The sequence below is a fragment of the Carettochelys insculpta genome, chromosome 3 (genome assembly GCF_033958435.1).
Source record: "Carettochelys insculpta isolate YL-2023 chromosome 3, ASM3395843v1, whole genome shotgun sequence".
NCBI lineage: Eukaryota > Metazoa > Chordata > Testudines > Carettochelyidae > Carettochelys > Carettochelys insculpta.
In genome coordinates, this window is record NC_134139.1 from 76,746,586 (window position 1) to 76,762,329 (window position 15,744).

General features: G+C 41.3%; 1 protein-coding gene across 2 annotated transcripts in view; it reads left to right on the forward strand.

The window, feature by feature from the left end:
- Positions 1-8,578, forward strand: part of PCNX2 (pecanex 2) — a 258,263-nt gene extending 249,685 nt beyond the window's left edge. For both annotated transcript variants that reach the window (XM_074988652.1, XM_074988650.1), the window contains 2 exons: positions 5,414-5,862; positions 7,514-8,578. In XM_074988652.1, coding sequence (XP_074844753.1) covers positions 5,414-5,862; positions 7,514-7,687 — 623 coding nt within the window. In that variant the 3' untranslated portion in view covers positions 7,688-8,578. The remainder of the gene's footprint in view (positions 1-5,413; positions 5,863-7,513) is intronic.
- Positions 8,579-15,744: the final 7,166 nt, after the last annotated feature.

Genomic DNA, 15,744 nt, shown 5'->3' on the forward strand with positions numbered 1-15,744 from the left:
TTAAGGCAGGCCTAGCTACCTGCTCACTGGTAATACTGGTGTAAAATTATAAAACAGGTAAAATAATAGTTACAATCATCACATCTCCCTGGGCTTAGGTTGAGTTAATTGTACATCACAGTTATGCTATAGGTTATGAATTAATGCAGAGAACTGGGAACATTTCTTATTTTATCTGTTGGCTCTTACTTCAAAAATAATGGATGAGGCTGGAGAGAATCTTCCCATGAATATAAATTATACTATAAGATTGCAATCACTGCTGCTTTTTTATTCCTTTATTGGAGCAATCCCCCTGTGCACTTTTATAATTTGATAGTGCCATAATCAGGAAGGTAAGCTTAATTGTAAAATAATGATCCTGAGGGGCTCAAATGACAATGAATGATTACTGGGAACCGCTTAAGAACATTTTACTAGATGCCTAAAAAGGCACAATAGTGATAAAAGGCTTCACTGATTTTAAAAAACCCTTCTCTTAGAGAAGTGAAAAATCTATGAAAATATTTTTAAACTTATATATAACAAATGCAAAAAAGGTGAAGATGAAAATAATATAAATCAGAAGGAAGAGTTAAAGAAAAGAAACAATTTCAAAATTGTATTAGGTATGAAAAGAATCCTATCAATTGCATTAGTCCATTAACAAATGGAAATGGTAGAAGTATTAATAATATGGAAAAGGCAGAAATGTTGAGTGAATATTTCAGTTGTATATAGCCAGATCATTTATGCATCTCATGATGATGATGAAATAGTTTCCATTCCAAAAGAAACTAAGGAGAATGTTAAAAGGCAGCTACAGCATGACATTCTCTAAATGAGCAGGTCCAGATAACTCGCACTCAAAAGTTTTAAAAGAACTCTTTTCACCCCTGCAATTAGCCGGCCCTCCAACCTGTCTAAGGTAATCCAAGCCAATGGAAATTTCAGTTATGTTCACATAAAAAACCAAACAAAAAACTTTTGGCAAGTGTAAAAAGAAAATACATATGTAGAATATAAAAACTTTTATTAATTGGTATATCAATGTGAATACACAGATATTAAAACAGTAACATATTTTAGCATTTTTAATTAAATGGATGAGCCTGAGACCCAGCCACTGATTGTGCTGCACCCCCTTTATGAAATTTCACACCTCCATGAGGGGCCCACCCCCCGCCACACACACTTTGTTTATCCCTGTTTTAGATCATAATGTTAATTTTCAGTGAGTCTCAGAACACTGGGGAACTTCCATGGGATTCAAAAGAAAGCTAATATTGTGCTAACATTTTAAAAGAAGAAACAAAAAGATCCAAGTAATTATAAGTTTGTCAGTAAGACTTCAACCTTGGCATTATAATTGAGCAGCTGATTTGGGGTTTGATTAATAAAGAATTCAAGGAGATAATATAATGAATAACAGTCAGCATGGGTATAAGGAAAATCAATCTTGTCAAACTAACTTGATTTTTTATGAGATTATAAGTTTGCTTAATAAAACTAATCATTCTGCTGTAGCATGCTTAAACTTTTGTCTGGCATTTGACTTGGTATGCTGAGTCAAATTTCCTACTGTATCCCAAATGAATTTTATTGAATTAGACCTTATTGATTTAGGCTTATTATCTTTGGATTCCATTGTATTAAAAATGCAATTATATATGTGTTATTGTGGCACTGTATATATCATCTCTGATAGGGAGGTGATGCTAATGAATTCCTCTGCTTATCAGCCTTTTGAAGACATCCCCAGACCTCCAGAGACATACGCATATACTACTTCAAACTGGATTCTCCAGGAACCAGACAGAGAAAGGACTATTAGATAAACAGTCAGCTTTTAAACTATTTCATGGCCTTCTTCCTAATCCAGCAAACAGACCCCTGGTTCGTGGGATCCCCTTTCTTTAACACTGAGGTGGAAGAATGGGTCTACTGTTGCCCCATGGAATTGGTGCTTATTCTAAGGTGACTCATGACCATAACCTGTGGAAGGGGCTTTGAAGGAGTGCTTTTGCCAGAGCCCATATTCGAGTTCTGATGGTATCTGGCAAATTCATTGCCATGTGTATAGGTTTTAGTACTGTTTTTAATGTCTTTTCTTTAATGCTTTTTGCCTTAAGAATAAAATAGAATTGCATAGGAAGAGTTGTGTGTTAGATATAACTGTTGACAATCACTTTGGTATCAATCTTTAAGGAGAAAGCAAGAAGGTATACACAGGCTACCTGTCTCTGCTGTGAATAACACAGTGAAATCAGGGAATTCTGCAGCCTTCAAATATCCCAGTTAAAGGGAGTGAAATGTGAGTCTTCACCCAAGAAAGGCAGTGGCTGGGGAGCTGGAAGCCTGAGAATGGCTGCCCTTGTTAGAGCATAGAGGGGAAGTACATGTGCAATTTTCCTGTATGGTGACAGGCACTGTATGATGTTTTAATTGAGAAACTGGAATGATACAAAACGAGCATGGCACATGTTAAATGGATTAAAAATTGGCTAACTGATAGGTCTCAATGTAATCATAAGCAGGGAATAATCAACAGGTATGTTTCCAGTGGAATCCCACAGAAACTGGTTCTTGATCTGATAATATTTAACAAGTTTATCAGTGACTTGGAAAAAAACAAATCATCACATCACACACTTTGAAGGTGACACACTTGGGGAATAGTAAATAATGTAGGGGCTAGGTCTCCGACAGAGAAATACCCAGATTGCTTGATCAAACAGGTGTGAGCAAATAATGCACATTTTCATAGGGTCACACATACAGGAACAAAGAATGTAAGCCATACCTACAGGATGTGAGGGATGCTATCCTGGGAAGCAGTGACTCTAAAATTGACTTTGAGGTCATGGTAGACGATCAGTTGAATATGTGCTCCCAATGTACTTCTGTAGCCAAGAAGGCAAATGTCGCCAATGGATGTATAAATGAGAGTAGACTTAAGAGGTTATATTAAGTCTGTATTTAGCATTGCTGTTACTTCTACTAGACTGTGTGTTGTTGGCCGTGTCTACATGAGCCCCAAACTTCGAAATGGCCACGCAAATGTCCATTTCGAAGTTTACTAATGAAGCGCTGAAATGCATATTCAGCGCTTCATTAACATGTGGGCGGCCACGGCACTTCGAAATTGACGCGCCTCGCCGCTGCACGTCTCATCCCGACGGGGCTCCTTTTTGAAAGGACCCCGCCTACTTCGAAGTCCCCTTATTCCCATCAGCTCACGGGAATAAGGGGACTTCGAAGTAGGCGGGGTCCTTTCGAAAAGGAGCCCCGTCGGGATGAGACGCGCAGCGGCAAGGCGCGTCAATTTCGAAGTGCCGCGGCCGCCCGCATGCTAAGGAAGCGCTGAATATGCATTTCAGCACTTCATTAGTAAACTTCGAAATGGACATTTGCGTGGCTATTTCGAAGTTTGGGGCTCGTGTAGACGTGGCCATTCTGAGGTCTACCATTCAAGGAAGATGTTGATAAATTGGAGGGTTCATGGAAGAACCAATAGAATAATTAAAGGATTGGAAAACATGCCTCAAGTGATAGATTCAAAGAGCTCAAACTATGTAGCTTAACAGACTTGATTAATTTACAAGTAACAGTATGAGGAATAGAAATTGGAAAATAGAGGGTTCTTGAATGTAGCAAACGTATAACAAGAACCAATAACTGGAAATTGAAGTTAGACAAATTCAAATTGGAAATAAGCCACACATTTGTAAAGGGATTTCATTTAACTGTTGGAAGAACTTACTAAAGATTATGGGGGGATTCTCTATTCATGGAAATTTTTCAGTCAAGATGGAACTAGAGAACTTCTTTTAGGAAGACATCTAAATGGGAATTCATTGTATTAGTTCCATGGCCTGTGTTATACAGGAGGTCAGACCAGATGATCACAATGGTCCCTTCTGACCTTACAATTTTCTGAACCAACTGTATTTAGTGTTCCTTAATTTAATATTTCACTTTAGTGACCAGTGCCATTCCATCTGCAAAATGCAATTACAGTCCCACATAAAAATGAGGAAGATCAGGAGCACCGATAATATGTTGGGTGCACACACAAAAAAAAAGTTTCTTTACAATGCAGAATATAGAACAGCTTTTGTTTCTAAAGCATTTGCAGCAGCTCTGCTATTTATGTGTAGACATGGGTGGTCTATTACACAGCTGAATTTGGGATGAATCTAGAATATTTTTGGACAGTGTTCAGCTTGGCAGTTTAAATCATGAACAGATGTTTGTCCATGTTTGACTGAACTTAGTATAACAGTGTCGCTGTTCTTAATTCATATCTGCCCTTTATATTTTAAGGAGATAACTAAAATAAGCAACTGACCTAGAAGTAGAGCTTAACCAAAACCCCAGAGTCTAAATACTTTGGGTCTTCAGGAAAGTAAGAACTGCAGTTAGATCCAAAGTCTGTAGCTCAGGCCTGTCTTTAATTAACATTAACACTCTCCAGTAAGCCCATCTGAAATGCAGAAAATCCATGGGTGCATTTTTGAATCAATGCGTGAGGTTTACGCTGCATTGAGCTCATTGGCTTTAGTGAGAGGCGTGAGGTTTTTATTGCAGGGGACACTGCCCAGCAAGCCATTTTCGAAAGTGTGCTTTTTATTGTTTCTAAGTATAAAAGCAGAAATCACGTGGTGGTGTAAATGGTATGGAACACTGTTCACGACTTGCGAGACCAGCTAGACTTTATTCCAGGTAAGCTGCTTCAATCATGTTATTGCCACTTGATACATGGAGAAGAGCAGGTAGGATACTGACTGAGTCAGGAGATCTGGTTTCCTGGCTTTGCCATGTGGCTGGGCCAAGCTATGCAACTCCTATCAGCAGATGGGAATAAGGGGACTTCGAAGTAGGTGGGATCCTTTCGAAAAGGAGCCCCATCTGGATGAGCTGCGTGGTGGCAAGCCGCGTCAATTTCGAAGTGCTGCGGCTGCCTGCATGCTAATGAGGCGCTGAATATGTATTTCAGCGCTTCATTAGTAAACTTTGAAATGGCCATTTGCATGGCCATTTCAAAGTTTTTGGCTAGGGTAGACACGGCCTTTGGGAATTTCTAGCTTTGCTTCTCCCTTTATTCATCTTGTGAAATGGCTTTCATAAATTACCTTATTTATGTTCCTCACAGTGTCAGATTCTGCTACCATCAAGGCAACAGAAGATTTGAAACACTCCTCATTGCCAGTGGGATGGACCAAATGACTTATGTGTTTTTTCAATCTCTAATTTCTATGGTTTGCTGAATGTGTGTATATCCCCAGTGTAAAAGTGCATGTTCGATAAACACTAGATAAAATATACCTTGTATAATATACACTTTTAACCGGATAGAACCAGCAATGTATGTGCTTTTATGGTACATAACTGAAAACGTAATTTAAAACCAAACTATTACTCTCTTTTAAAGGCAGAAGAAAATACAGGAGTCAGTCGGTACAGACACATGCTGCCTTAAACCAGAGACCACCGGTTTCAAGTCGTTCTGAGCCAGTTGTAGAAAGTTGCCAACGCTTTATCCAATCTTCTGCATCTGCCCATGAAATTGTCCAAAGGCTTTCCAGAAGCCATTTGTCCTTCCACAATTCAGTCACATCTGTGTTCTCTCAAACCCCTGCCATTCCTGCTAGTGGCCAGCTGACTATCCAGAGTAGAGCTGGAGCAATGCTCAGATCCAGTCTGGCCTCTTCCACCAGCTCTACTCTCAGCCTTCTGTTTGGCAAGAGAAGTTTTTCAAGTGCTTTGGTGATTTCTGGGCTCTCAGCTGCTGATGGAGGAAACACAACGGATACTCAGTCGTCCAGCAGCGTCAACATTACCATGGGACCATCGGCTAGAGCCGCAAGCCAAGCAACACGGGTAAGGCAGAATCATATTAGCAGGAGCTATAATTCTACTCTCTTCACGTTCTTATGCTGCTTTTATCACTGTAGCATTCAAGCATCTGCCAGGAGTGCATTAAGCAGTGGGACTAATATCTTCTTGCACATGAGTTGATTCTTTCTTTCTCTCATTCTGTCCCAGGGAAATTGTGGGTGAACTTTAGCGTCTGTGTGGTTGAATAGTTGACTATCATTTAACTTTTAATTCCAACCAGTCACTTCCTTTTTGAAGTCCATCATCTTCCCTCCAGACCGCTAACATAAAATCATACACCTCAGACAATGAAGCATTTCAGCAAACCCAATGAGAGACTGAGGGGATCATTATTATTAAATAATTTTAATTACCAAATGGAAACAAGTTCTGTAAGACAACATCATTGGATGTGGAGAGGCCATATCTGGTTTCTCATGTACACAGCATAAATAAACATAAAACCAGAGGACACCACGGCTACCCAAATCTAAGGTGGCAGAAGCTTTATGCTCTGTGTATATTTTAGTTTCATTCTCACCACATCATGTAATGTTCAGGCCTACTGCAAATGAAGGCAGTGAGTTTTGCCATTATCTCAAGCAAGAGCTGGACTGAACATTATTCATCTAAGGCCAACCACTTGCCTTTCTTATGGAAGTATTTTTTTGTCTTTCTGTAACACCAATAAGCATGTACAGCACTGCACAAGCAGGTAAGACACAACCCCTACCCCAAGTATTTACAGTTGAAGGTCTGGATCCTACCAACCATTTTCAGCTTCCTTTGATGTCATGAGTGCTGAGCTGAGCACATTGTGTGGCCAGGCACTAGGTGAGCTCCTGAGGTGAGAGTGTGGTGTGAAATAAGGCTTTTACTTAAACTCATTGCTTTAGCACAAGAAGTCTTCCAGGGAAGTTGGAGCATAATTGAATTCGTTACGTTTAGGGACAATTTGGAGCATCCTTTTCAGACCTAAAGTCATAGGCAAAGCATGGGGGTGTTAGGGGGTCACATGCACACCCCTGCATTCCCCCCCCGAATCACTGTCAGCGCCGCACCGCTTCTGACGTGTGCTGGTGCAGTGCCACCCCTCCCCCAGAATGGAACAGCCTGGAAGCAGCACGAACTCCCTAGATCATGCTATTCCTAGGCTGTGCTGATCCAGGGAGAAGATGGACTGCCCCGCTTGCACCAGAAGTGGTGCTTCATTGGAAGAGGCGAGTAGGGGCAGGGGCACCTGGCCAGTGCCTCTCTCCCCGCCATACATCCTTAGAATTCCTTCATTGGTTGCCTCTGCCTAAAGTTACTTAATAACAGAGTTCTGTTGTATGGGTTCCAGTGTAGACTGAATTAACATGATCAAGCACAGTACAACGTAGAGATTTGCAGTTATATCTATCTGGCAATCTGCTCTTGTGGGCAGTATTATGCTGTTAACCACATGAAGGGGAACAAGTACAGGAGTTTTCTGTAATTCCTTTTTAGCTCCTGAACTTTACACTACCAGTCAATGTGAATCATGCCAAATTACATAAATTTTAGTGAAGTCCAGAAATCTAATGTCCGTTTTTGTTTCAAAATGTCCTTGTGAAAAGAACCAAGTGAAGTGCCATTGAGACGTTGCCTAAACTGTTCTAAATTTTGTTTTAAGCAATTCTCCGAGACTTATGAAGTGACAGATGCTACAAAACCTAGAGAACGAAAAGATCTAGGCCCTGCCCGTGCCATTTTCATGAGTCATAACCTGGAGTGTAGAAGAGCCAGCCAGGAGGATATGGCACTAGAGGATACAGCTTCTCAACAGAGCCTCTCAGAAGAACAATGAAGAGTCTTGCTAGTCCAAGGGCCATATGTTCTCCTTCAAAGTAAAGAAAACCCCATCCAAATCAGCTGCAGTTATTTCAATTGTAACAACAATCCTCAAAACCATCTGTTTTTCTAACCTTGCAGAGAGAACCCCTTCAGCAAAAAGACTCACCTTTACTGAGTTTAAAGTTGTCCTAAAATGCACTGTAACTTCATCTCAGGTTCTTGACATTTCTAAAGCAATGAATAAACTCCTGATATCCCATCCTGCAGCGGGTGCTGACGCATTTGTGGTGGAAATCTGGAAGTGCTCAAAAAGATGCATGCCTAGAAGTGGATGTGAAAGCACTGGAAGATCTTAATACAACTTGGCGAAAAGCACACATCTGTTTCCTGCCATAATGAAAACGAGGACTGCACGTCAAATAATTGGCATTTTATGCATTATGCATCACAAAGAAAAATTCTGAGTAGAAGCAATGAATATGTAATAAGACAGTACAATACACACTGTAACATTAGAGCTGAAGCTGAGAGTTTTTAAAGTCAACCCTCATTTTTCCTTTTCTTTAAAATATTATGCAGATGGTCATTACATATAGAGACTTGTTAATATAGGCAAAGATATACTGCATGCCGCCATGTTCAACTATTGTATGAAAGAGCTTAGATTACACATTGCCACAAGGCATGTTTTGAAAACAAGTATATCCTGTGCATGGAAAGCCTTCACAAAGCCTATGGTGCTCCTTATTTGCAAACAAAGCAGTTTTTAGATAGAAGATTGCTCCTACATGTAATCTGCTGGTAAGTTTACGGGAATGCCTGCTTGTATCTGAAGCTGTGAGCCTAAAACAAATCCTTAATGTACTATAGGATGTGCACACACATGCTCATTAATTTTTTGTAATTAAACAGTTTACAACTATCTGTGTCTCAATGTTCCTCTATAATTACAGCAGCTCCTCCTTTCTATGTCTTACCACATTAACCCACAGCCATGCTGGTTTTCTACACAAATCCAGGTTGTCTCATCCCATTTAATGAGCAAGACTGAATAGGGGGATGTTGTAGCAAGATCTCCTGACTTTTATACAATATACTGTTGCCTTCACCTTTGCAGATCCTGCCCATCACCATGACATCTGTATGAAATACTGTAAAAAACCCATCTATAGGACACTAGTTAAAATACATGAACCAAGTACAGCCTCTGATGCAGCACTTTTCATTCTTTTCAGTCATGTCTACATGCTTATTTACTGATTTCCAAATTGTGGAAATCCACATTGTCTCCCAGTCATTAATATCGATTACCCTGCTTCCAAGTGTGTCTATACTTATCATAAGATCACCGTGCCACAGTTGATCTTCTGAAGTTTGATTTGCTGTGTTTGTGTTAAGCCATGGCAAAATCGACCTCTCTGGGCTCGGCTGCTGACCCTGGTACTAGTGCATGGAATAATGGACATCGGCACGAGCCTGAAGAGCCCCAATCTACACTAGGGCACACAGTCGATGCAGATAGGTCAATTCTAGCTACACTAATGGCATAGTTAGAATTGGGTATCTGAGAGCAACTTTGTTCCCTAGTGTAGAGCTAGCCTAAAGGTCTGAATATTATGGGCAAAATCTTTCCATGCCTCATTACAACCACGCAAGGGACAAATTGGAACGTGCTAGCCTTTGAAGGCATCACAGAGCTCCTGCCTCCACAGGCCCTGAAGGGATCACGGTGACAAGTTCATGTTCTCTGATGCTGCTCCACCAGAGAACAGGACATGCTTCTAGTCATATTTCTAGACAACTGGCCATGTGCTTTTGAGGCAGCATTGCCCCACAAGAGTTCTCATAATGAATCCCAATCTGCTGCTGAACAAGTGTGCAGATAAAGAAGGCATTCTGTCCCTCCAAAGCACAGGATGCCCTAGCCTCACACTACCGGCTTCAGTCCTACACATTTTATGTTTACAAAAATGATCCCAACTGCCCCCTGACGGGCGAGGGGACTTTGGCAAAGTATCCAGTTACTTTTAGCCCCTATACATGCCTTTACAGGTATCTTTCTTTGTTTTAAAACTGTTATTGAAATATCTTGGCTTGGTGAACAGCAGGAATGTTAAACTTTCCCAACAGTAACAATTACACATATTAGCTTTGTAGTGACCACTTGAGATATGTTGTCAATAAAATACTCTTATCTTCAGTGCATTTAAAGTTAGCGACAATATCTACAGCATCATCAAAGATGGTCTCTTGGGAATCATGAAATAGGGTCCAGGTAGATAATTTTATTGAATGCCTTTTAGTAACTGTCTTTTTTTTCTTTTATAAAAACCTGTGCCAACGCTGGAGCTAGAAATAGCTTATACAGTAGAACCTCAGCCTTACGAACACCAGAGTTATAAACTGACCACTCACCTCATTGGGGACTTGAAGTATGCAATCAGGCAGCAGCAGAGGTTTAAAAAAAATTTTAATAAAATAAAGTATTACGTTAAATGTACACTACTTATAAAATGGGACGTTAAAAGAGATTTGCCGGGGTAAGGACACTTTCTGCACGTTTCATTTAAGATGGTTAAAAACAGCATTTTTCTTCTGCATAATAGTTTCAAAACTGTTGACTGTTCAGTTGTGACCTTTTGAAAACAATAACATTTTGTTCATAGTTACACCCGTTTCAGGTTATGAACAGCTTCCATTTCCAATATGCGCGTACCTCTGAGAGCCTAACTATATATACTATCCATCCAGCATTGCATAGAGACTAAGCAGTAGCTATATATATGACATGTTCATGATGTGCGGTGAATGTGGTGGTTGAAGGATGGCGGTGACCAACGCCTTTAAATATATATTTTGACGATTTAGGTGATATGCTGAAATTTTCCAAAATAACAGGGACATGAAGTCACTTACTTGACATGCTCTGTAGCAAAGAACCTCATTCACCTAATTCCAAAATGTGCCCAGTATACTGGGAGGTAGCACTGCTATGACCCATGCGATGCAGCAATGGATAGCCAAGGTGAATCATTTACTGCTGCTTCAAAGTTGTACACCCCTAGCGTAGTGGGCAACTGCATGTTGAGTGAGACAACTCTCATGCTCCAAGTACAAGCTGTGTTTGTGCTATTTTTATGGAAATATCAGTGATGAAGGAATGGTGGCACCACCCCATTCACTGCCCTTCCTGGAGATCCCGTAGTTACAGGCAGTGACAAAAATATTCAGTCTCCTAGCTAGGTGACGTTTTATTGGTGATTAAAGATGGAGGAAAGTGTGTGTTTGGGTGGGGGGGATGGGACATTAATGTATCACGACTGAGCAAAGAAATAGAGTGGTGGGGATATATGGTAAAATAAGTATAAACATTGCAGGATTAGTCCTATTTTAGCCTTCAGATTAACTGGTTTCTCTCTCTTGGCTTGTTTGACTGTATTTTAGTCTTTCACTAATTTGTGCATGCTCAAGTAATACAGTAAAGGTCAGGCGCTCATCTCATTTACGCTGGTGGAAACAGGGTCAGAATCTGCCCCCGGGGGGGGCGGGGGGGAGGGTCTAATCAATGACTTCAGTAACATTAGTGGAACCAGCCAGGGGCTGCTAAATCAGTTATGTTTACCCTAGCATCTGGTCACCACTTGGCAGTCCCCAAGCCTGGCTTATGGAAAGGTGTCTGATTATGTAGTCAGTAGGGAACAGGGCTTAACATACAGACAAGATTGGGATAAACTTTGTCAAGCCTACTTAACAGCAGTGTGATTTCCCTTCTCCATCTCCAGAATGTTTGAAGTCTGTTGTAATCATCAAGTATTTGGGAGTCTTTGCAGTTTAATTCATAGCTCATCTGCTTAGGATGGGGAAGAGGAAATTGCTTCTTTGGGCTGACTTCAGTTTATCTGCAGCCTACTTGGCTTTGGGTAAAGAGGCTGTGCAGTTCAGGTTCAGATTTAAATGTACTCCAGAAACTCAGCTTAGGACATCTGAATAAAACTAATTTTTTTCAGCATGTAATACCTTTCTCCTTGTCAAATTTTCCTCTTAACTACCAAATTACAGTAAACCCTCGATTTAATAGCGAGGAAGGGGTGTCCATTAATGCCGCAAGTCCGGTCTATTGCATAGTTACACTGTATGATGATGCACTGATCTTCCCAGCCCCTCCCTCACTCATATCCTCTACCCTTCATTACCCTTTCCCATTCTTCCCCTCACACGTCCATCTCCCTCTCCCAATTACCAGGAGAGGAGCTGAATGTCGGCCTGGCTCCTTCCACCTTCTGCAGCTCCCAGCGCTGCAGCTCCTCCAGCCCCCGGCTCCAAGGTGCCCATGCAAAGGTAGAATGTGGCCACTGCCGGGGGCAGCAGCCTCTGACACTCAGCACCATTGCAGGCAGCAGTGGATGACCTGCTCCATGTACATGGGGCTGGGAGAAGAGAGCTCCTGCACCCTGCCACAATCCCCACCCCCCAGCTCCTCCAGTCCCGGTGACCGCAGCCACTCCGACAGCAGCTCTGGTGAGTCTCCAACATTTATTTGGGAGCAGGGCAGGGAGGGCTGGCAGACAGCGTCTGTTATTTCTGAAATCCGTTATCGGGGTCTGTTAAACTGAGGGTTTACTGTTACTGCCATTTTTATCCTGCTCCATGTAAGGGAGATTGGTAATTAATTAGAGCTCTTTACTGTGACTTGTACTTAATTCTGTAAGATTGATATTTCTTAGCCCTATTAACAGCTCTGTAGAGGGTCACATGTTAGACTTATCCCCTCTGTTTTCTCAAATGCCACGTATAAAATAATTGGCTGACACTCACTCAGCAAGGCTGCCTCTATTTATGTCAGGCTGTCTGCTCTGTTTTATGGTGGAATTGTTATAAACAATACCCTTGATTTTAAGCTTAAACAGAGTAGGAGGCACTAATTATTCTCTGCCTTTTACACCAATTACAATGGTACTGCACCTGCAAATTGTCATCAGGAGTTTTGTTGCTCTGTTAGAGATTATTGTCACACGTTTGCTAATTGAAAATGAGGGGATCAGATGATAAAGTGCTGCACATATGAGACCAGGCAATACATTTTTACCTTTAGTGTGAACATAGGGTACCATAAAAGCTGAATTTAATTTGGAACTATCTATTACTCACCCCATTACTGAACATTTAAAACAGGTAAGTTACATTACATTGGGACTATCTTCAATTTAAAAGCCAAAAGCAAGCATTAAAATCATGTAGTCTGAACTCCTGCATAACACAATGCAGAGAATTTTTCTCAGTAACTCCTATGTGTGCTGTAGCAGGGCTTTGGTTTTGTTTTTTAGAAAGAGACCCAATCTTGTTTAAAAAGAATGATCTCCTCAATCCGGTGAACTCACCTGAAAAACACCTATGACACGTTTTCATCCCACAACAAAATGATGGTGAATGCACCAGCTCCCTTGTTATGCAATTCCAATTTAAAATGGAAGAATTTCTAACCTGAAATAATGGCTAGTAAGTGCTTTCAGCGGGTGGCGGAAATGCCCCCAGTAGCCGCAGAGAGTGGGAGGTACAGATTAAGTAAAGCCTGTCTTCTCTCAGGAAAGCTCAGTCTTATGATCCCAGCGTTCTGAGCTCAGTCCTTGAGGGGTGCCTTTCAAGGGCAAGTAACATTTAATAAATAAATAATAATCAGGGATGGTGATGGGCCCAGTTGTGAGGGCAGGGGACTGAACTAGGTCCCTTCCAGCTCTATGAAATATGTAAATCAAAAAACAATATTAAACCACTCAGCTGTGGGGACAGAAAAAGTGTAATACCATTTCACAGGGAACCTGTTCATTTCCACAGCTCATATGAGCCACTTTTTCTTGGGCAGTCTGAATTAAACTGCTACCAAATAGAACAGTGTTATTTCCCAGTTCATTTTGAGCTTCGAAATAAAGTTAGTTATAGGTAATTACCAGAAGCCCCAGAGCACTGGTGGAGAAGTCCAATTACAGCCACATTATGAGATACATAATGCGGACCACTGTGTGTGTGCACGCGCGTGCACACACACACACACACACACACACAAAGACTACAGGTGCAAACCCCTGACAGCTAAAACATCTAAATGGCACAAGTTTGTGTGAAACTTGTTAGGGGCACATACTCATATAGTGAAAAATCTGGCTATCTAATCAGAGACCAGAAAGGGAAGAGTTACGTGTCGAGAGGAGTTTGAATCTGAGAATGAATTAAAATAAAGGGCTCTTCTATTACAAGAGGCGCCTGAATGTTATTAGAACTTTCCAGATGGCTTATCTGGCTGTTATCAAGGAAAAAATTAATAGCTGTATAATGTACACAAAGGTCCCCACTAGGAGTAGAGAACCCATCATACTAGGTATGCTACAACCAGACAGCATCATAACCCTATAAAATGAAGATTAACCATAGCAGGAAAGATCTAGCAGCGCTAGAGAACACCTCTATAAGCACTAATTGCCCACCTGAGATATTACATCATTATGAAACAAACAGGCTCTTGAAAGGTAGCCTGAGTAATGGTAAAGAGCATCAGTGAGATTGGGCTCTTCATTTCATTTTACATTCAAACACACTAATCAACTAGAGGATTCCCAGCAGCTTAGGATCAGGAAACAGCTAGTAAATTTGGTAGAAGTTCTGTCCCGTCCCCTTCTAGAAGCGGGGAGAGTCACACCCTTTCTCAAAGAAATGTCTAGGCTCCACATTCTGGATTGGGCTGGAGCCCAGGCTCTGAGACCCTCCCATTATGCAAGGTTCCAGAACCCATGTGCCAGTCCCTACCCAAACATCTGCATTGTAGTTAAACAGTCCTACAGCCCAAGCCCCGTGAATCTGGGCCAACTATTACTTTTCACTTTCAGTGCAGAGATAGGGTAATAATCTGCATAATATTCTTATCGACAAACTAGGCAAGTCCAACGTAAATCGCGCTGCAATAAGGTGGGTGCATAACTGGCTGGCTAATCGCACCCAGAGAGGAGTTGTTAATAGTGCTCAATCCAGCTGGAAAAGCATAACAAGTGGGGTTCTGCAGGGGTCTGTTTTGGGACCAGTTCTGTTCAATATCTTCATTAATGATTTGGATATTGGCATAGAAAGTACGCTTATTAAGTTTGCAGATGATACCAAGCTGGGAGGGGTTGCAACTACCTTGGAGGATAGGGTCATAATTCAGAATGATCTAGATAAATTAGAGAAATGGTCTGAAGTAAACAGGATGAAGTTTAATAAAGATAAATGTAAGGTGCTGCACTTAGGAAGGAATAATCTGTTTCACACATACAGAATGGGAAAAGACTGCCTAGGAAGGAGTACAGCAGAAAGGGACCTAGGGGTTCTAGTAGATCACAAGTTAAATATGAGTCAACAGTGTGATGCTGTTGCAAAAAAAGCAAACATGATTCTGGGATGCATTAGCCAGGTGTGTTGTGAACAAGACACGAGAAATCATTCTACTGCTCTACTCTGCGCTGGTTAGACCTCAGCTGGAATATTGTGTCCAGTTCTGGGCACCCCAATTCAAGGAAGATGTGGAGAAATTACAGAAGGTCCAGAGAAGAGCAACTAGAATGATAAAAGGTCTGGAGAACATGACTTATGAAGAAAGGCTGAAAGAATTGGGCTTGTTTAGCTTGGAAAAAAGAAGATTGAGGGGGGACATGATAGCAGTTTTCAGATATCTTAAAGGGTGTCATAAGGAGGAGGGAGAAAACTTGTTCTTCTTGGCCTCTGAGGAGAGAACAAGAGGCAATGGACTTAAGCTGCAGCAAGGGAAGTTTAGGTTGGACATTAGGAAAAAGTTCCTAACTATCAGGGTGGTCAAGTACTGGAATAAATTGCCAAGGGAGGTTGTGGAATCTCCCTCGCTGGAGATATTTAAGAACAGATTAGATAGATGTCTATCAGGGATGGTGTAGATAGTGGTCGGTCCTGCCGTCGGGGCAGGGGACTGGACTCGATGGCCTCTCGAGGTCCCTTCTGGTCCTAGTGTTCTATGATTCTATGATACTTGCTGATTCCCTAGATTTAGGCACTTGAGTATAAGGACTTGGG